This window comes from Pongo abelii, chromosome 17, assembly GCF_028885655.2.
Source record: "Pongo abelii isolate AG06213 chromosome 17, NHGRI_mPonAbe1-v2.0_pri, whole genome shotgun sequence".
NCBI classification, from domain to species: Eukaryota; Metazoa; Chordata; class Mammalia; order Primates; family Hominidae; genus Pongo; species Pongo abelii.
The window spans coordinates 32,176,975-32,198,827 of record NC_072002.2 but is presented as its reverse complement, the minus strand read 5'-3'; the positions used below and the strand labels follow the sequence as shown (position 1 = coordinate 32,198,827).

The following is a 21,853-nucleotide window of genomic DNA, read 5'->3' as shown; positions in this document are numbered from 1 at the left end:
CCCTACCGTGCTGCCTGGGCCCCCTTGTCATCATCGGAGCTCACGCCTACATCACATGTGTCTTCTGCAGCAGGAGAGGCGGCCTGCTCTTCCTTCTTACTGTCCTGTTTGTATTTCTTTCTCCTTCGTTTTTTCTTTTTCACAGAACTTGGAGTAAAAATTGTCTCTGTTTCCAAGACGTGTGATATGTCTGAACTCTGAGATGGTGTTTCATCTCCACCCGATTTCACCAAAGGGGTGTCAATATCTTTAAAGAACTGATCTTCAGTAGGAATTGGTGAGGTGGCAAGGTAAGCAGGAAGCTTTTCCTTGAGGAGAATGGAGAAAGAAAAGTTATCCATGACAAACTCGACAGTGAATTAAAGCAGTAATATTTTGAATATATAAATTTTCACCGTGGTAAAAAAAAAAAAAATACATATTCCCTAAAGGCAAGAAAGTCCCACTGAACTAAGGCACTGCCTACTATACTCTGAGGTCTTTCCCCTGTGAGGCAGCTAAGTACTAGCCCACTTGGGTACATGTAACTGAGTCCATCTGAAGGAACTCACATGCCAAATCAGCATGGAACATCCCAAAGCCATAATTAAAGCTAAGCCCATTAAATTCTTCACAAAGCAAAGATCAAAGCAGCAACAACAATCCCAGGAGGTGTTACAAAGGACTCTCTCAAGAACTCACACAGAACATTCAGAACAGGACAAAGCAGAAGGCAGAGATTAAGGACACTGCATCAGACAAAGGGCAGCAGGACAGGTGAGTGACACGAGGATGCAGTGATACAGAGTGGCCAATGCTTATGTTTTGCCAAATTAATTGGAGAAAGGCAATTAGAGACAATACCCTATAACAAATGATGTTAGTAAATTTTTAAACCATAAAGCATTTATGTTTAAAAAAAGAAATATTCCTTCCTGTAGGAATTCAAAGGAAGAAAATAAGGCCCAATATTTAGAAGCAGTCAAACTCCTAATACTAAATGAACGATCAAGTCTGGTGTTCAGTAAATTCATGTCTTAGCCATTTGTTTCATTCCTTTTTGTATCATCAGAGGAAATGGAAGGTACATAATAGAGATAAAAATTAACTTCAGGCAGAACGTGGTGGCTCATGCCTGCAATCCCAGCACTTTGGGAGGCAGAGGGAGGCGGATCACCTGAGGTCAGGAGTTTGAGACCAGCCTGGCTAACATGGTGAAACCCTGTCTCTACTAAAAATACAAAATTAGCTGGGCATGGTGACGCATGCCTGTAATCCCAGCTACTCAGGAGACTGAGGCAGAAGAATTGCTTGGACCTGGGAGGGGGAGGTTGCAGTGAGCCGAGATCATGCCACTGCACTCCAGCCTGGGCAACTGAGCGAGACTCCATCTCAAAACAAACAAAAACAAAAAAATTAACCTCATATAATTTAAAATATTCAAGCTTTTAAAAATAGTTCTGAAAATGTATGGGTTTCTGTAATTGTTTTTTTTATTAAGCTTTTGAACTTAGCTTTGATAAACATATTACCCTGAAGCTAAAGTTTGATTTACCTAGGAGAAATCTGTGTTCACCAGCAACAAACACTTACAGAGAAACTGTAATAAGATATTCTGAATGTCCAAAAGAAACCCAGATGAGAGGTTGTGGTCTCTGACTTTGAGGATTTTTAATTCAATGATCTTTATTTTACTTACTGAAAGCTCTTTTTGTTTCTGGTGGTATTTGTTAGTTCTATTATAGCAATGTTTGTGGGATCAACATAACCTGAACGCCTACCAGTAAGAAAATGGTTAAACAAACTGTGGTATGTCCATACTATGGAATATTGTGCAGCTATTAAAAGCACAGAGTTAGGTTGAGAACTAGACTTGAAAAGAATGTTGATGACATATAATTATATGAGAAAAATTTGAGAGGAAAAAAAGCAAATAAATGGCAACAAACTGGGTTTTTGGTCATTTTTATCCTACTCTAAATGACAAACCCCTAGAGGAAGAGAAGCATATTGTATTCATACCATGTGGCATAGAATAGTAATTCCAACATTTGTTGGATAAATTAACAATTTTTTATTTTAAAGAGAAGCATACTACACAAGATAAACTCTGGTCAATGTAGTCATATGTGGAATAGGGAGAAAAAGGCTGAAAAGTTGACATTCTCCAAGTTGTCCTTGCTAAGCATAATTTTTAGTGGAACTGTCAGAATAAGCCATGAAAACGAGGTTAACATCAATTACCCAGTCCTCTCGCTTATAGTGCCTGCTGATCTAGAAGTTCAGTGTTATGAATTATACATAATTTTAAGAAACATACAAAAAGTGTTTTTTTTTTTTGACAGATGTCATTTATTATGTTTCATTCTGCTCTTTGCCTCTGTCTCTGATAAGGAAAAATGTTGCTTAGGCCAAGTAAATGCAAACAAGGTATTATAAAGACAAGCAATGAAGAAACTAGAAAAAGCACCAGTCTGATCAAGCTTCCCCTTCATAAATGATAGTGTTTCAATGCTGCTTTACATACTGGTACCTAAGTTGTTGGTTTCTCAATCAAAAAATGATAAACAATCTCATTTTGCTATTGTATTTTTTGGTAATAATTTTCTTTGTAAATTTATTGTATCAAACTGTAAGTTCATCTTCAAAGCCAAAAAAGTAGTCCTGTATCCTTAATAACTTGATGCTCATCAGTTTTGCTATTTGAGATTTTATTCTTTATGAAGAATGATGTACTGATGCCTTTGAAAGAATTTTTAAAAAGATTCACGTTACATGATCTGCGTTCTTTAGTGAGAATGTAAAATCTGTTATTAATAAATAAATAAATAAAAAGATCCACATTGAATCCATCAAGAATCCATCGTTAACTAGTGTTCAAATCAGTAGATACAGAATGTGTGTGCTGGGGAGGGGGGATTTTAACAAATCATGCTTGTTTGCTAGAAGAAGTCAAACATGTAATCGCTTATAAAAGGATATAGGCCAATTAATTTAACTCTCTTGAGATCATAATAAATTAATCCACCTGACTACTCAAGGTGAGGGATGTAATATCCCAACCAAAATGGTAAACATGATTCCCAGTTGAAAGGTCACATGTGAATAAACACATAGCCAGAAGAGAAATGCCTTACTCAGGCAGAACTGAATATATTCAAGTCAAGATGTGAACCAGAAGCAACACTAAGTAAGAAAGCTCATTAAAGCTAGAAAGTGATGTGCCTTCCCTTACAAAAACTGCAAGTACGTGCATTCAGCATGCTCCCTGCACCCTGAAACTTTGTATGGAGAAAAATTCCTCATCCCTTCAGCTCCTTTTTGACAGCTTAGTTCTTCAACATGAAACTAAAGCTTGTCTTGCCAACAACAGTCCTCTGTACAATCAACCATAAAAAACTGCTAAACAGTCCGTTTGGGCCACGTACCAGAGGCCTGAGCACAGTGTGTAAGGAGGGTGTCACCCATGCAAACTTACATATTCTTCTTCAGTCTCCTCAACAAAGAAAGCTTCTCCGTTGTCACCCAACTTCATGTGAAGATCCACTGCATTGCCGTTGATTTCTATATCAATCTATGGGAGAAACAAAGTATGATTTAATGTTCAAGGAGTCTTTCCTTCAAGTTAAACTAAACCGGAACTCTGAGTTCTCAAGCTAAACAGCATAGTTTTGAGGTTCCCAGAACTACAGCCTCTAAGAAACACTGCTACTTGCCCCTACCCAACCCCTAAAGCCAAATGGAGCTGGCAGAGGGAGAGACGGACAACCAGGAATTGAAAGAAAGTGTTTCACCATCTATTTTTACAACACATAAAAATTTTAAAATTCAAATTTAAAATGGGGGAAATATTGTCAAAAATTTGCACACTTTCGAAGTTATGGCACAGGCAGGCTTCACCTCACACGGTTCAGATACACACAAGTTTCAGGAACCTCAGTATGTGAGCTGTGAGCAACTGCATCAAGTACAACTTCACTGACAGCTCTTCTGCCCACAGATCTAGGTAAGTAACAGGTGACAATCAGTGCTGTGACTGGTCACTGATGATGGCGGTTCCATTTTCCCAGGAAGCAGGTGAAATGATGGGATAAGTAATATCATGTTAAAAAAAAAAATTCAGGTAGACATATGCATTGGGCCATTTTTGTGTTTGCTATAAAGAAATACTCAAGGCTGGGCAATTTATAAAGAAAAGAGGTTTAACTGGCTCATTGTTCTGCAGGCTGTACAAGCATGGCATTGGCATCTGCTTGGTTTCTGGGGAGGACTCAGGAAACTTTTACTCACGGTGAAAGGCGAAGTGGGGGCAGACACGTCACATAGTGACAGCAGATGCAAGAGACTGGGGGTGCCACACAAAGGTGCCACACACTTTTAAAACAATTGGATCTTGTCAACTCAGCAAAAACTCACTCATCCCCAAGTGGATGGTGCTAAGCCATCCATGAGGGATCTGCCCCCATGACCCAAACACCTCCCACCACGCTCACCTCCAACACTGGAGTTCACAATTCAACATGAGACTTGGAGGGGACATCCAAACCTTATCAACATATTTTGCCAAAATGCTTGTTATAAAACTCCTATGTATGGGCCGGGTGCAGTGGCTCATGCTTGTAATCCCAGTACTTTGGGAGACCGAGGTGGGCAGGTCACCTGAGGTCAAGAGTTCGAGACCAACCTGACCAACATCGTGAAACCTCGTCTCTACCAAAAACACAAAATCAGCTGGGCAAGGTGGCGCACGCCTGTAATCCCAGCTACTCGTGAGGCTGAGGCAGGAGAATCGCTTGAACCCGGGAGGCAGAGGTTGCAGTGAGCCGAGGTCACGCCATTGCACTCCAGCCTGGGCAACAAGAGCGAAACTCTGTCTCAAAAACAAACAAAACAAAACAAAAACAAACAAAAAACCTCCTATGTATGAATAACATAACCACACTGAAGTGGGTGAGGAAGAATAGAATTAACCTAAGTCACCTTGGAAACAGTATTTTGAGTTGTATTATAAGTCTAAAGACATATTTTATATGTTACTCCAAACAAATATTGTGCAGTAGTTAATACATTCACAGAGATTTGAGTTAGCAATTCTGAAACTATTTTGTGTTTCCTAGAATTGAGTAACTAAGCAGATATACTGATGATAATCCGAGCCACGTTTCCTGTTGAAAGAGAAAAAAATTATAAATAAGGAGGTGGAAAGAAGCCTGCGATGGTGGATGGGAATTGGAGGAACCCATATGCACTCATGATTTTCATATATAGATGCAGGGGTGTGTGTGTGTGTGTGTGTGTGTGTACGCGTGCACACATCCACCCATTTCCTAGCTCTGCCAGCTTGGGCTGCCTAGAAGCAACGATACCTCAGGAGTTACGAGCACACTTAATAACCAGATCTTTGTTCGTAAATACTATTCTTCAATAAAAGGAACTGGGGTAAAATAATTAATGCCAGAGCTGAGGCAGGGAAAGTAGCTTCTTCTGGAACACCTTCTGGTACCGGGAAGGAAGGGTTCAAAAACTGATGGGAGCATTTCAAAGGAACCCAACTTGAAGGACATATACTAACAGTCAAATTGGGACAATCTGAGCAACTAATTTCATTTTTGGAGGCTATCCATTTATCAAGTGTAGCTGGGAAAATAGAAGAATGCTTCTTTAACATGCAAATTCAGACTCTAAACTATTCATACACTATCTCAGAAAAATTAACACTTCACAGCCCTTACTTTTAGAGATCAAGTATGACATTTCTCAATGTGACTACTTACTTTATCATCTTTGTGTGACTTTAAATGGAGTTTGGTCTTTCCAAAAATTAAACCTAACATCAAATTATGCCAATATTGGCAATACTTAAAAGAATATACTGTGAACTCTACAGGCAACAACAACACAAAGATTTTAAAAATATTTTGAGAGAGCACCAAGTTGGAACAAATTCTTCCCACCAAGGTGATTATTTTAAAAAGGACACTAATTTAATGTATTAAATTCTAGTAAAACAGTTTTAAAAATAACCCCTCATTTCCATACAGTCTTACTTCTTACACTGTGGCTTAATTGTGCTGAACATAATATAGGACTAAGATGCTGAAATGAAACTGGTATCTCTGAGAAACAGTCGATGTACTAGACTTTTGAACTGGCTTACCACTCTTTGGGTAAGAATATCTCAAATGTCTTTTGGGAGTCTATTCATCCTGTTTCAAATCATATACAAGCTGAGTGTCTCAAATCCAAAAATCTGAAATCTAAAAATGCTCAAAAATCTGAAACTTCTTGAGCATTTACATGACACTCAAAGGTAATGCTCACTGGAGCACTTCAGACGTCAGATTTTCAGATTTGGGATGTTCAACCAGTTAAGTATAGTGTAAACATTCCAAAAAATGAAAAAAACTGAAATCCAAAATGCTCTGGTCCCAAGCATTTCAGATAAGGGATACTCAAACTGTATTTCTGGTGTGGCTTCAGGGAGTAGAGGTGGCCTGTTGTCCAAGCCAATAAATATATCCTTTTCCCAACTACAGAAACTGGTCCCAGAGATATGTCTGTTCCTTTGACAGGGAGACTAAATACTGATACTTCTGTAGGAAGCTCTCTCTCCACTGGGGTTGATGAGTTAACAGATTGTGAGCCTGGAGGTATTGGTGGCCATCTTACATTAGAGAGAAAACAGAAGTGGAAGCAGAGATGAGAGGTGGGGAAAGAAAAAGGGAATTCTGACAGCAAGCTTTTTTGCCTAAGCTAGTAGAGGGTAAATTTCTGTTATCAGCAATTAAAATAGTTTTAATACAATGGGTTATTTAACTTTGATAAATAATCTGACCAGGCATGGTGGCTCACACCTGTAATCCCAGCACTTTGGGAGGCCAAGGCGGGTGGATTACCTGAGATCAGGAGTTTGAGACCATCCTAGCCAACATGGAGAAACCCCATCTCTACTAAAAATACAAAAATCAGCCAGGAGTGGTAGCACGCGCCTATAATCCCAGCTACTCGGGAGGCTGAGGCAGGAGAAACGCTTGAATCAGGGAGGTGGAGGTTGCAAGTGAGCAGAGATTGCCCCACTGCACTCCAGCTTGGGCGACAAAGCGAGACTCCATCTCAAAAAAAAAAAAAAAAAAAAACTTTTATAAATAAGTAATCAGCTTTTTCTGATATCAATAAATTTTAAAATATCAAGTACATGTTTACCTTCTAAAAGTAAACTCCTAAGTTATTAAATTTACTGGGAGTACTGCTGTTCTACCAAACAATTACATATCAATGGCAGTGGGAAAATTATTATACTACATCACTCTAAACAGTGGTTTTAAGGTGGTCATGATTTCAAATTCACTTCATAGGTACACCCATATTTGAAAATTTGGAGTCTTACTTTCACATTAATGGCCAGCTTTCCCTAACCCAAACTGACTTAAAATAAGACAAATAGTTAATGCAAATTGCCAGCGTATCTCAAAAGCAGGCATGATTTCAGTTTTACTCTCACAGTTTTTCAGTTTTCTCACAGGAAAGCTGTTTTGGTAAATCAAATGGCCACATTTCCTCCCAAACATATTCTTTGGGTTTCTGAGATACTAAGGGAGTAGGGGAAAAAAATTCTCTTTTCCTGTCTCTCATGGATACATTCCTATTAAAAATGCAACGTTTTGACAAGACAGTAACACAACGATTGTGTAGCTTTTGCACAGGAATTGTATTATTTCCTAAATTAGAGGCACACAGCAAGCAGGAAAAGGTGTTTTATCTATTTGGTCACCATTTACAGATGCATACGTGCTTATAAATATATCTGCCTTCAGGTTCCATTTTGAAAGGCCAGACACTGATCCAATGTGATAAAAAAAAATCCCAGCAAAAAAAAAAAAAAAAAAAAATGATGATGACACCTTATCAGCAGTTTTACAATAGATCCATACACAACTAACGGGAAATTTCAGTTTGTTGCCAATTCCCCCAGAACAGGTCCAGTCTGAAGTACTATTGGTATTACCACAAAGAAAGAAAAAATTTCAGAGAAGCTAAACTATGGCTAAATAACACTGTTTTGCAATGGAAAGTTTCTAAGTCCCTAAGTAAACTGCAATTGCTTTTGCTTTCTAAAGGGTGACTCTGAACAGAGGCCAGACCACACAAGCCCTGCTACCCTGAAATGTGGTTCTCCAGTGGAAACTGATTTTGTAATAACTAGAAATGAGACGTTTTTCCTGGAGGAAAAAAAGAAAAAGAATATCTAGTTTTGTGAAATCTATTTTCTTTCACTCTCAAAATAACATTTAAGTTTAATTAAATAGAGGGAAATTTCTATTTAAAGATCAGCTATATAAAATAGCAAAAAGCTGAAAATAAATGTTTTCGACTTACACCAGTGGTCCTCTACCACATACTTTTAGGTCTGTGCCAGAAAATGGTGAGGATCTTTTGTTGTGCTTTAAAATAACATAGGCTTGACAAAGCCTTTCTATGTTATTTAAGTAGATGCTGCAAGGCAAGAGTAGAAAGAGAAATCTTACTGTGTACCTGACAAGTGTTATTACTAGCTCTGTTTTCTAATTTGATTGACATCAGATATACTAGCAAAACTTCCAGCTGCTCCATAACCTGAAGAGGATATATAAAAAAGAAAAACCTACACAAATATCTTCTTCCTGAATGAATCTTCCCTAAAACAAACGAAAGTCAACCAGCCTATGGTCTGTTGGTTAGCATTTCAGTCAAATATGGGGACAAGTCCTGGTATCAACAACAGAATTTATATTACAAAAGTTTTTACAGCTTTGTCAAAACAAACAAAATGTGGCATTAATTAATTTCGTTTAAAAAAAAAATATGGCCAGGTGCGGTGGCTCTACACCTGTAATCCCAGAACTTTAGGAGGCCGAAGCGGGTGGATCACTTGAGGTCAGGAGTTCGAGACCAGCCTAGCCAACAAGATGAAACCCCATCTCTACTAAAAATACAAAAAATTAGGGGGGTGTGGTGGCATGTGCCTGTAATCCCAGGCACTTGGGAGGCTGAGGCAGGAGAATCGCTTGAACCTGGGAGGCAGAGGTTGCAGTGAGCCAAGATCACACCGCTGTACTCTAGAGCCTGGGCAACAAAGCGAGACGTGTGTGTGTGTGTGTGTGTGTGTGTTTTCTTGTGTGTGTGTGTTTTCTTGTGTGTGTGTGTGTGTGTGTGTGTGTTTTCTTGATTATACCAACCTATTCCATTTACAATTAGTATGAAGGTATTAACCTAAGTATTTAAAAATACTATATAAGGTAAAGGAAATTTTTCTTTTTCTAAATATGGCTAAGTTCCCCCATCTAGTTTCTGTTTTGCTTTTCTGAGTTGCAACATGTAAGATTATTATAATAATTTTCAGTTTCCCTTTCCCTTGAAGAGACTTCTGCAGTCCAGCTTTGTGGTTTTCAAAGTAACTTCAAAAGCAATACATAAAGGTTGACTTCTCATAACATTGTCTCAATATCATTCAGGTTAAAAAAAAAAAAAAAGGCCCAGAAAACTCACAATTGCGATTTATTCATAGAGGATGACTTTTCTACTCCTTGAGGATGACTTTTCTACTCCTTGAGGACACTCACTCACTTTCTCTTTGAATCTCAGGATGACTTTTCCTCTCCTTGAGGACACTCACCACTTTCTCTTTGGATCTCAGGACTCCCAGCTTTCCAAATCGAACGTGAAAAGGCGAACACTGATAGCTGCCATCCTGCTGCTGTACCACGATGACATCGATGCACCCAGAGAGGGTGGCCTGGTTAATGCCCTTGTAGAGTTCCTTCACAGTGACAATCACCTGCCCAGCCAGCTGTCCCACATAATTCATGGTTTGAGACTACGACAAACAAAAATTAGATGAGATGTTAACACTACATTTGTGATCTATTGACAATGACAAAGAAATAACAGTCGTAACAAAAACGACACTACTCACTTGTACGCCAGATTTCATATCATTAGCCTTGTTAATTTTGAACCGAACAGTCTCATGCTACCGCTGTTTCTACGCATTTCCACACACGGACCACCCGAGACTATTCTCCTTTGTATCTGAGAGGCTGCTCCAGCCAGGGCCTGAGGCATTCCCTTTCCTTTTCCAGCAACCCGGATAGTACTGACTGCCATTAGGGACTTTTTCCCCAAAGTTCAGGACCAGCACAGAATCACCAAAGAACCCTGACCTCCTGCCCAAGACCCTTTGGAACCTGGGGCTACTGCATCCACTTTGGCCATAGCAGCCAAACAGAAAAAACAAACATCATCCCCAGGAGAAACCAGAGATTCATCTTCCAGCAGAACCAATGTAATAAATTAGTGAGAGCTACATTTTGTAAGGAACTATTATTATCAGAATAATATGGTTCAGACACATGCTAGATTAAATAAACTCTGGCAAGTCTGCCTGAGTCTAGCCCATTTATAACATTATTTCTACGGAAAACTCCCTTCAATGACTCAATATAACTAACTGGAACATGCAATCAAGTTCTACAAAGTTCAAAGCACAGAAAAGGGTTTTACTCTTGTTCCTCAACCTCAATTCACTATTCAAATCACAATCAAAAGGTCTGCAAGGAGTTCTCCAGAAAGGCTCAAAGGAGAGAAAGTACAGCTAAAGCCGGGGTGGCTTTATTGCCTTGGCCCCATCCCCAAATTTTCCACTAATAAAAACCAAATCCCCCCTTCAGTCCTAATGTCAGATTTCACTTCCAGCTATTGAATACACCCCTGCATTTTATTCATTAGACGCTGACACCCCTAATATAATGCCAAAGCACAATTCAGTGAAAGCCATTCTGGGGACTGGAATGACAGAGAGTAACCAAGAGTCCCTCCAATGCTCCAGCTAATTCAGAGGCCAACTTTCACCCAACCACAGGACTGACTGACTGCTCTCCAAGCTGTCTGCTATAAGCAGCTCATGGTTTCTCTACACCCAGCTTGGAGGCCGCCTTGAGCTTAAAGGTCCATGCTCTGAAAAGTTTCAGAGGGCATGTTCTGTGTTGCCAGGTGAGTCCAAAACTGAACTGGGAGAAAGAACGCTGTCTTCTTGGGAAAACTCAGGGGCCTCCAGGACATCTGCCTGCACAGAAATTCACTCTGCTCTTCACAGATGAGTGGCCACGGCAGAGCCCTGATTCTAAATTGTTTCCTGTTCCTACATGCAGATGAATGTGTAATCAAGGCCCATCAGTTCTACACCACGAAGCATCGCCATGATAATTTTACCCTGGAAGAAATTTTTAAAATATTTTAAAACTAATGTTACCAAGGCCCTTAAATGCACCCATAGAAGAGCTGGAAAACGCTTGTGCTGCAAAACTTACTCCTAAATAACAAAATAAGATGACATCCTTTATGTGATATCAAACAATTATAATCTGGTGACGGTTTTGGTTTTGGAATAATTGATTTGACCTCAATAGCTAAACCAAATTAAGCACGTATCAAGTGCTCAATAATCATTTCTTGAATGAATGAACAAATGAACTAGTAATAAATGAGACTTAAAAAATAAGAAACATAAAAAAAGTGTGGGGAGGAAATAGTGTTTCATCAAAATATTCATATAACATCCCATTATGTTTTTAATAATTAAATTTCTATTTTGAGGTCACCGTAGATTCACATGGTTCTAAAAAATAACACAGCTAGATCTCATGCATCCTTTTCATATTCTGTAAGTAATGCATATTCACAACATGCTTTTTACCTACATGGCACACACATGAATTAAACAGCATCCAAGCAGTCAATCTTGGTATTACTGCTTGAATGGTGGTGGCAATGTTAAAATGAATTTTATTACAAGAAACAAAAAAAATCGTAATTGTTAGACCTTTTCTTAAACAAAAAAATGCTTTCAAGCATTGACATTTAGCCACAAACAAGTCTTATAAACATAAATGTGTAACAAGCTTCCATCAACTACAGCATAAAATTCATAATTAAGTGTAACTGTATCTATTCAAGATTATTTTAACTACCATGGTTAAGGGATGTGCTGTTATATGGGAAAACCTAATGTGTAAATGCCAGTTGCTAAATGTAGAAAAATACAGGTTGTCAAATAACTGGTTTTCTCTTGACAGATAATGAAACAATGACATTTATATTGTGAAGGCTGGTAAAACAAAAGTAAAGAGAGGCCTGTAGCTTAACGTGCTACACCCTGGGAATGATGAGCAGCTGTCTGCTAGAAGGGTCACCCCAACAAAGCTGGGGAAAGAGGCTTCCTCATCATTATGTCTGGAGGAAACGCAGTTGTTCGTCATAGGCATGAGGGATATGTTAAACAGCCTGCTCCTGAAGCAGAATCTAGCGCCATATACCTTATTCCTAACATGCTAGCCCAGCATAGCTACACAATAAGAACCAAGTCAGACCTGTCCTGGTCAACACCTGGGAAAGCCACACTCTGAACCAGCAGCAGAAAAGATACACAATGATGTAACCCAAATGTTTAAAAAATATAGCAAAATAACACACTATAAACTGTTCCTCATATTTTATCATGAATGACGAGGGAAAATGTGGGAGGAGAAAATAAATAATGGAGAGTGACAGAGACCAAGGGAGAGCCATGCAGAAAGAAACAAACAAGAAGTCACAGAGAAAAAAGAGCAAAAGCAAAGACAGAATATATAACCAGAAAGGCAGGCTCATTTGGAGATGCCCACACAGAAAGCAAAATGTGGAAATGAAAAATGGTCACAGAGCAGCATCCCTATCTTGAGGCTTACGGGCATAAATAAAAATATTAAAGTGCACTTGCTGATTCTTGGAACAAGAAGAATACATCCAGCCCATTCTTTTAACAAATACCAAAAATGCTTCTAACACATCTCTGAAATACTCTAACAATAATCACGCTGGAAGCAACTCTTTTTTTGAAAGCTCATAACATCCCAAATTCTTAAACTTACATATTATTATCTCAGAACTACTTTAGAGGTGGTATTATTTCTATTTTTAAAGACAATTAAGGCTGGGTGTAGTGGCTCACGCCTGTAATCTCAGCACTCTGAGAGACTGAGGCAGTCAGGAGTTCGAGACCAGCCTGGCCAACACGGTGAAGGCCCGTCTTTACTAAAAATACAAAAAATTAGCTGGGCGTGGTGGCATGTGCCTGTAATCCCAGCTACTTGGGAGGCTGAGGCAGGAGAATCACTTGAACCTGGGAAGCAGAGGTTGCAGTGAGCCGAGATCACACCACTGCACTCAAGCCTGGGTGACAGAGCGAGACTCCGTCTCAAAAAAAAGAAAAAAAGAAATGAGGGTTAGAAAAGTTAAGTAATATCTATGACCTCCCTCTGTCCCCCACGACCACCAAATTCATATGTTGAAGCCCTGATGCCCAATGTGATGGTATTTGGAGATAGGGCCTTTGGGAAGCAATTAGGTTTAGATGAGGTCATATGGGTGGAGCCTCCATGTGACGGATTAGTGTCCTTCTAAGAGGAGAAAGAGACCTAGACCACGCTCTCTTTCCTTTCCTTGTGAGAATACAGCAAGAAGTCTGCAAACCAGGAAGAGAGCCCAATCGGCTGGCACTTTGATCTGTGAGAATGGTAAGAAATAAATGTCTGTTGTTTAAGCCAAATACCATCTATGGTATTCTGCTGCAGTAGCCCAAGCTGACTAAGACAAGTCTCTTCTTAAACATCATATGCTATGCTGCATTTCAGTTTTGGCATCATTACAGTTGACAGAGACTCGCTACTTTACCAAGAAGTCCATAAAAATGTCAGAAAACTATTATGTCCACTAGAAGTCACACTGAACATCACGCTCTTCCAAATGAAACCACAACACACCAAAGAATTTATCGGAGTCTCATCTATTCTAGGCTAAACATTCTTATTCCTTAAAATATTTGAACTGATTGGGTTTACTTTGACTCTTATGACATTTATGTCCATCTTTAAAAACGATATTTCAAGACAACTAGACACAATGGCTCGGATATGGCCTGACTGCTATACAGTGTATGTAATATACAGTGTGCTGTTTAGGCCTAGGTACCTTCCCATGGGCTGGATTAAATATTGGGAGCTCTGAAGAAAAAGAAGTACTTATTGATTACTCAAATAAAAAAGTGAAGAAAAAAAAAAAGCAGTAGAAAATAAGCAACTACAATACTTATTAGAGGCCAAATGGCCCTTCGCATATAAAATTCAATATGCCAAATTAGTCCTCCATGCATAAAATTCGACAGTGCCCACTATCATATTTTTCTTATCAAATATTTTAAGGTATAAAAGGACACACACTGGAATAAATGGGTAGCTTTCAAGATTTCGTTATTCACCAAAAGTCTGAAGATCAGCTTAGCACCTTTTGCTTAGCATCAAAGAAACTAAAATGAATAATCACTATATGGAGTATGGATTTATAAATAAAATGGGCCAGGCGCGGTGGCTCACGCCTGTAATCCCAGCACTTTGGGAGGCCGAGGCAGGTAGATCACTTGAGGTCAGGAGCTCAAGACCAGCCTGGCCAATATGGTGAAACCCCATCTCTACTAACAACACAAAAAATTGGCCTGTATTGTGACACATGCCTGTAGCCCCAGCTACTCGGGAGGCTGAGGCAGGAGAATCGCTTGAACCCAGGAGGCAGAGGTTGCAGTGAGCTGAGATTGTGCCACTGCACTCCAGCCTGGCGACGGAGTGAGACTCCATCTCAAAAAAAAAAAAAAAAGCATCAGTAAATAGGTTCAAATACCAATCCCCCTCCTACAAAAACTGCTTAAAATTATTTCAATTACTTGATGTGTTCAATCAAAAATAACTTTTGTTAAGGAAAAGAGTAATCAGAGATACAACGTAGTTTAAAAACAATAAAAAAATTCATAAATTATCAGCACAAAATGGACACATTCTATTTACTTTTATTTTCATTCTGAGACAGGGTTTCACTGTGTTGCCCAGGCTGGACTGCAATGGTGCGATCTCTGCTAACTGTAACCTCCGCCTCCTGGGCTCAAGCGATGCTCCCACCTTGGCCTCCGGAGTAGCTGGGACTACAGGAATATACTACCATGCCCAGCTAATTTTTGTATTTTTTTGTAGAGACGGGGTTTTGCCATGTTGCCCAGGTTGGTCTTGAACTCCTGGGCTCAAGCAATCCACCTGCTTTGGCTTCCCAAAATGCTGAGATTACAGGTGTGAGCCACCACGACTGGCCTCAAAATGGATACATTCTAAACCACAATTTTAAGCGTTTCAAAATCTGTTTCTTAAGTTTATCTCCAAATATCTAATCGGTACTAGTACCGTTAGTACTACTACCAACAAACACACAACTAAACTTGTCACACGTCTCTCATGTGTCAAGTGCTATGTTAACCTGTATGTTATCTCATGTAGTCTTCACAGATACCCATGGATTTGGTATTTCCATTTATATGTGGAAACTCGGGTTCAGAAATATCCAAGGTCAGCACACTATTAAGTGGCAGAGCTAATATTCAAACTCAAGTATGAGCCTAGAACCTAAGCCCTTAATTGCATCTCTAAGTAACAGAAATGCTCTAAGTAAACACGATAAAAGCCTTCATGAAGCCTCCAGATTTCTTACTGCAAGTGGGCTGCTTTCAGCAATCTGAGTATCATTTTTACTTAATGCTACTTGGCTACTTAAAGATGAAATGATTACAGGGAGTCCAAAGAAGCCATACTCACCCTCCAAGTCTCCTCACACCACTACTATTAACCCTCCCGCTGGACCATGGTCCAGTGTTACAAAGCAGACTACTGGGAGCACCACATGTTGTGAGGCTTATGGACAGAGGTTAAAATAGCTTTTACCAAAGAACATGCCATTGCCGCTAACTTTCTGCTCACAGACATGAGGAGTATGCTAGGAGGGAAGAGAGACACCAGATGCTTCAGGAAATAGACAACAGGACACTGTTACCTAGGATGTAGGTAAACATTCCAGCTTGCCCCTGTGCTCCTGGACCAAATTCCTTCAGGACACCCATGATTACAGTTTGCATTTGATTAGCATGTAATATTTTTCAAGAACTTCCTCAAACATACCTCATTTGATTTTCAAAAAGAGAATGTAGGTTATGCTAGCAGGCATTATTAATTTCATTTTGAATTTGAGATTGAGAAAAGAGATGTCTACTATTCACTAGAACCCAGTTCTACCTATACTCAGGGTCCCAACTTTCTCCACTACCTCTGACCCATGGCTTAAATCATTGGGTCTCAAGGTCATGTGGTGTCCCTGAGGGCAAAAAAAATCTGAGGGCTGAACTCAAGTTATACTAAATCCCTATGGTTTTCTCCAAGAATCCCAGAGTAACCTAGAGGTGACCAATATGAATCTGGGGGGGATTCTGGAGGGTAAAAACTTCCCCCAAAAGTAAGTGATGAAACAAGCAAAGGTACCCACAGCAGCAGCTGCTGCAAGCTTCTCCCCGGTCAGGGAAGGCAGGGGGTGACAGTCCCCCAGGGGCTTGCCCACATCGTGTAGGTGCTTAACCGAGTCAACATTTTACAAAACATTTACAGTGTGCCCACCAGATGCTAAGGTATTACAAAGAACGAAAGGAGGTTACAACTTAGCTAGACAGAAGAAAGGAAAAGTATACAACACAGCGCAGTCTAGGATAAGTTGAAAGCAGCACCACAGACTCCCGACGCCAAGCCCTGACGGGGAATCCAACCTTTCTGAGGGAAGCTGTTCTCGGACATTTAAATTCAAGCAAATGCCTTACTTTGTACTTCCTGGTTATTTCTTTTCCCCATCATAGTAGAACGCCAATTTGTTTCTTTAGTTTTGTATTATTTTATATTAGCTACCTTTAAATTCTCACTTTATAAAACAAGAAATAGAAAATAGCAGCCGCACAAGGAACAACCTGGCCTACCCCTAGGAGCGCAAAATAGATGGTCCATTAAAGCCCATGCGGTCTCCCTGAAGCTAAGACGGCCCATGAGAAGTGCTGACAGCTGAGCATCTAACACTCACCGCTCCTAGACCTTCAGTGGTGAAAGAGCCCCAAATGTCTCCTCAAGAACACAGCGGGTCTCCTGCTGCCCCGGCAGTGTAGGGTGACTAGTCAAAGCGTTCTCCTTCATTTCTAGGACGATTTAGTCCCTGTACAGACTCTGTAAAAGAAAACCCAGTGCCTCCCAGCAAACTTCCTGAATATACCAAGTACCCAGACAGCTTTTTCATCACAATGAAAAAGGAAATCTGGAAGAAGCCTTACCCAGGAAAGGCCTCTCAATGTAATCCCCCTACAGGTTCAACTCAGAAACAATCACAAAAAAGATGCCCATTATACTGGCCTGTTTCTGGTACAGTTCAGTTTTCACACAGTCAAAATTAAGCACCTATTTCACGCCAGTCACTACAGTAAGTCCTTATGAAGATAAACAAAATTCTGCCCTCATCCTCTCTCAGAGGACGCTGGTTCTTGAAAGAGATATAACAAATACTGTCTTATATAATCCCTTACGATAATGCTATTTGGGAGACTGTTAGGAAGACTAGAGAACAAAGAGAAAAAATCTGCTTGGGAGAGTTAGGTAAGGCTTCACGCAGCAGAAAATATTTGTTCTAGAAGTTGAAGTATATGTAAAGGGCTGAACAGATTAAGGAAGGAAGGTTCCCAGTGGGCAGTCCCAGGCAGAGAGAACAGCTTATGGGAAAGTGTGCTAAGTTTGAGAGACAAAAGTGAGATGACGCAAGACCTTGGACCCTGTGCACGTTTATCATGTGGACAATGGGTGCAATCAGTGCTTCTGTTCGGGGAAGCGACAGGATTAGGTCACAGGGGGAGGATGAACTAGAGAAGAGGTAGCTAAAGGCGGAGAGACTACTTCAGAAGTCACCACAACAAATTCAGGCAAGAGACTGCACAGCTCTACGGCAGAAGAGACACATAGGGAGCTAAGAATCAGTTAGTCTTGATGACTGACTAAGGGTTGATACTAAGGGCAAGGAAACTGGTGAGGACCGTGCCACGATTTCCAGACAGCTAGAAATACCTCTGGCACATAGGTGGCATTCAGTAAATTCTGTTGCATGAACCAACTTAGAGATATGGAAATAAAAAGAGTAGACCTGGTGGGGAACTTCCTATCAAGGTTGAACTTAAAGAACATTACTTACTACCACACTGCTTCAAAAGTTTGTGTGCATGAAAATCAATCAGTCAGAAAATGCAAATTTCTGACTGTTTTAAAGCTTAAGAACTAATTATGAAGATGAGCCAGGTTAGGGAAGCATAGTTCCATGTAAAAGTAAGAGTTCTTGCTACTTTGTGCTACTTCCAAAATCAGTTCAACAGAAAACTGACTACACAAAGGCTCTAAGCCTTGGGAATTGTCCTGCCCTTTGTCTTTTACAGAGAAAAAATACAGGGGAGTTTTTGAATCTTTCTGAGCTGGTGTTGGGCCTCAGAGGACTCCCTCCTGAGAGAATGAGATTTAGCCAGGATGAGGTGTGCTCTGGAGGATCTGAGGTTCTAATCAATTCCCTGTAGATCACGAACTCTGTCTTTCTAAATCAGAGCAACCCCATCACCTCCACTGTTTGAAGTCACAGTCAGGGAGGTTTTTATATCTAACTTCTTTTTCCCCACTAAATGAGGAAAACTGGCAAGGAGCACACTCTAGGTCAGTATTTCTCAAAGAGTGGTCCTTGGACTGTCTGCAATAGAATCAAGTCTTGGTGCTTAAGAATGTAGGTTCATTCATGAAAAATATGGGAAAGGGGGATAAAAACAAATACACGTTCCTGAACCCCAACCCAGACCTACTACATAAAAAGCTGGAAACAAGGTCTTAAAAATCTGTTACCCATGATTCTGACAGACACCCACGTTTGGGAACTAACTCTAGGCTCCGTTGCAAGAACTTTCTCCTCTTAAGCCTGATTAAGTTTGTTATGCAGACTAAGTTGCTATGGTCTCAAGTTCACATTCTGTCGTATAAAGATGTCAAGGTCTGTTAAGTGTGGATCAGAAGTGGAAGCAATAGATAGTAATAGAATTTTAGACATTTTAATGACAGCTGACCTGATTATTTTATGATACTTAAATTCTAGAACTGGCAGTGCTTCTGTCAAAAAACTCAGAAATTCTGGCCTGGGAAGACTGCTTTCCTAAGGACCCCTTCCACAATTACAACCAAATATTACTCAATATCAACCTTTGGGTTACGTAAGTAAGAAGAGGGGATTTTCTGATTCAATATTTCTGTTTGGGAATTTAAACAGACACATAAGGCAATGGCTAGATCTGAAGGTAAAAACAGGGCTCCCTGCATTTCAATGATTTCAGTGCTCAGAGAGGCACCGAAACACAAGGGTGAGCCCCCAGTAGCCATGTCTATAATATGGGACCCAGGCCTTGGTATCTGCTGGCTGACAGGGGTGGGAGACATCTGGCCCAAACAGATATTCATGAAATGTGTATGGAGAGCAAAGGCCACCCAAGACTGGGAGGGCTGGGCCACCTGAGATGGGATGCAGAAGACCCACCAGCTTGGAACACTGACACCCCAGGTGGCCCTGGCTCTTGCCCACTTGGCATCTCTCTGAACGATGAGCCAGTCATAAGTTTCTTTGCGTGGTTGTTCAGAGTCCATTTCCAATGTTGCCAACAAAGGACTTAAATCAGACAGGCTAGATCCTGACTGGATAAAGCCACCTGAAGCCCTAAAACACCCTCCTGCAAATATCAGCCTGGGAAAACTAGCAAGAACATGCTTCAAATGTAACCCAGATAACACTTTATTCTACTTAACAACTTAATCTGTTAAGAAAAAAAATTTTAATTGTTTAAAAATGAGAAAATAGGAAGCTGGCCTTAAGCTTAGTTCTCAGGGCTGATAAGTTTTAAATTAGGATTTTTGGATCTGTCACCACGTTATTTCCTTTGAGGGAATCTGAAAGCTCAGACTTCTGCTCACTGAGTTCCCTTCTCTATGATGATTTCAACACACTTACTTTCTATAAACAGATGAACTGCTTTGTTGGACTGAGTAGGGCTCAGAAAAGGGAAGACGCTTTCCCAGTATAGCAATGCACCTTCTCTCCGAGTGGCAGCCCAGACCTTTACTCAACAACAGTGTCTACTTCAGCTTTTCAGCAGGTATAACTTAAGGAAGGACCATAAACATCACCTATTTCATCTTCAAAAATTACCAGCCCCCATCTTCTACCCACCATCGGCCCAATAATTTTCTGGACAATTCTTCAAAAGCCAATACCAGTTTTCATCTTAATCTAGTATTTTGTAAGAGGAGCAAGGATGTTTCAGGTTTCCTGGGTAAGGAGGAAGTGGGATAAAAAAGGAACGTACATCCACAACAGATTGTGAATCCCCAGAGCACAATGGCAAAGATCAAAAATATGATGGGGGAGGATGTGTGGGCTCAGTGGCTGAGAAGAAAGCAGAGGTGACAAGATGCGATCCGTTGCTGTGAGTGCCCAAGGCCCCCTGCCCTCTCCCTACCACAGCACTCACCACACGGCATGAACATTTAGGCCACCTTCAAACTCTTGAGTTCCGGTAAAGAAGGGAAAAGTCCCGCAAGCTTCACTGTTTCCTGAAAGCTTGGCACAGTGCCTAGCAATAGTAGGTTCTTAATAAGTGGTTTTGGATCAATGAATGGACCAATGAATAAATGAATGAATGAATGCAAGACCTAGTGAACAGAATCAGCAAGGAGAGGGAGAAATATACACAGTGTTATGTTTTATCTCACTGACTTAGAGTAAAATTCAAGAGGTAAGTGAAGATACATATAACCATGCACTGAAAAAAAAAAAAAAAAAAAAAACAGGCTGAGTGTGGTGGCTCACGCCTGTAATCCCAGCACTTTGGGAGGCCAAAGTGGGTGGATCACCTGAGGTCAGGAGTTCGAGACCAGCCTGGCCAACATGGTGAAACTCTCTACGAAAAATACAAAAATTAGCCAGACATGGTGGTGGGCACCTGTAATCCCAGCTACTCAGGAGGCCGAGACACAAGAATCGCTTGAACCCAGGAGGCGGAGGTTACAGTGAGCCAAGATCGCGCCACTGCATTACAGCCTGGGCGACAGAGTGAAACTCCATATCAAAAAACAAAACAAAACAAAACAAAAAAAGAGAAAAGAAATCTATGGTGGAAGTTAACCCAAAGTCCCAAAAGCAATGCCCATGTGTTCAGAACCAATACTTTCCTCCAGAAGCTGAAGACCTCAGAGAAAAACTTGCATAAATCTAGTCTATGTGAGTGACAAAAATGACACCGCCTCAGGATGGGTAAATCTAAAAATATCCCCGTGAGAACAAATGACAGCCATGTAGATCATTCTGGAGAATACTGAGCAGCCCAGCAGCAACTTGCAGCAGAGACTGCTGGTCATCAGAGGAAGTCAGTGTGAAGTCAGCCGAGGCAGAAGCAAGGGTGCTGTAACTGCAGATTATTACAGAAAACAAAGTGAAACACAACCACAAAGTTATCCATTTTCTACTAGTCAGCTGACTTTTATGAAAATACCCAATATAATTATGCTACAGAGCACAGCCTTTAAGGAAAATGGCTGGAAACAATAGTTTAATTTTCCTGTGCTCAATAATGTACCAGAACATTAATTTTCTTCAGCAATAGAACCTGGTAACAGAGCAAGAAAAACTAGTGTTCAATTTTATCGTTAAATTTCAAAATAACATGTGTGGCTTAAGGAGATCCTAAAACAGCAAGCAGCACCCTCAAAAGGGGGCCCCAACTCCCTTCCTCAGCCCCGACAACACTCACATGGCCAAACTTGTTTCGCACTATCATAGCTCTGTAAAACTAAATGGTTCCTGTTGCCACATTTCTCTTTAATGCTTCTCCCTT

The 21,853-nt window shown here is 40.4% G+C and overlaps 1 protein-coding gene across 3 annotated transcripts in view; it reads right to left on the bottom strand.

The window, feature by feature from the left end:
• Nucleotides 1–21,853, bottom strand: part of LPIN2 (lipin 2) — a 99,136-nt gene that overhangs the window by 36,932 nt on the left and 40,351 nt on the right. For all 3 annotated transcript variants that reach the window (XM_009252272.4, XM_054537701.2, XM_054537700.2), the window contains exons 2-4: nt 9,632–9,832; nt 3,458–3,553; nt 7–308 (exon numbers count right to left, since the gene is read on the bottom strand). In XM_009252272.4, the coding sequence (XP_009250547.1) occupies nt 7–308; nt 3,458–3,553; nt 9,632–9,823 (590 nt within the window). In that variant the 5' untranslated portion in view covers nt 9,824–9,832. The remainder of the gene's footprint in view (nt 1–6; nt 309–3,457; nt 3,554–9,631; nt 9,833–21,853) is intronic.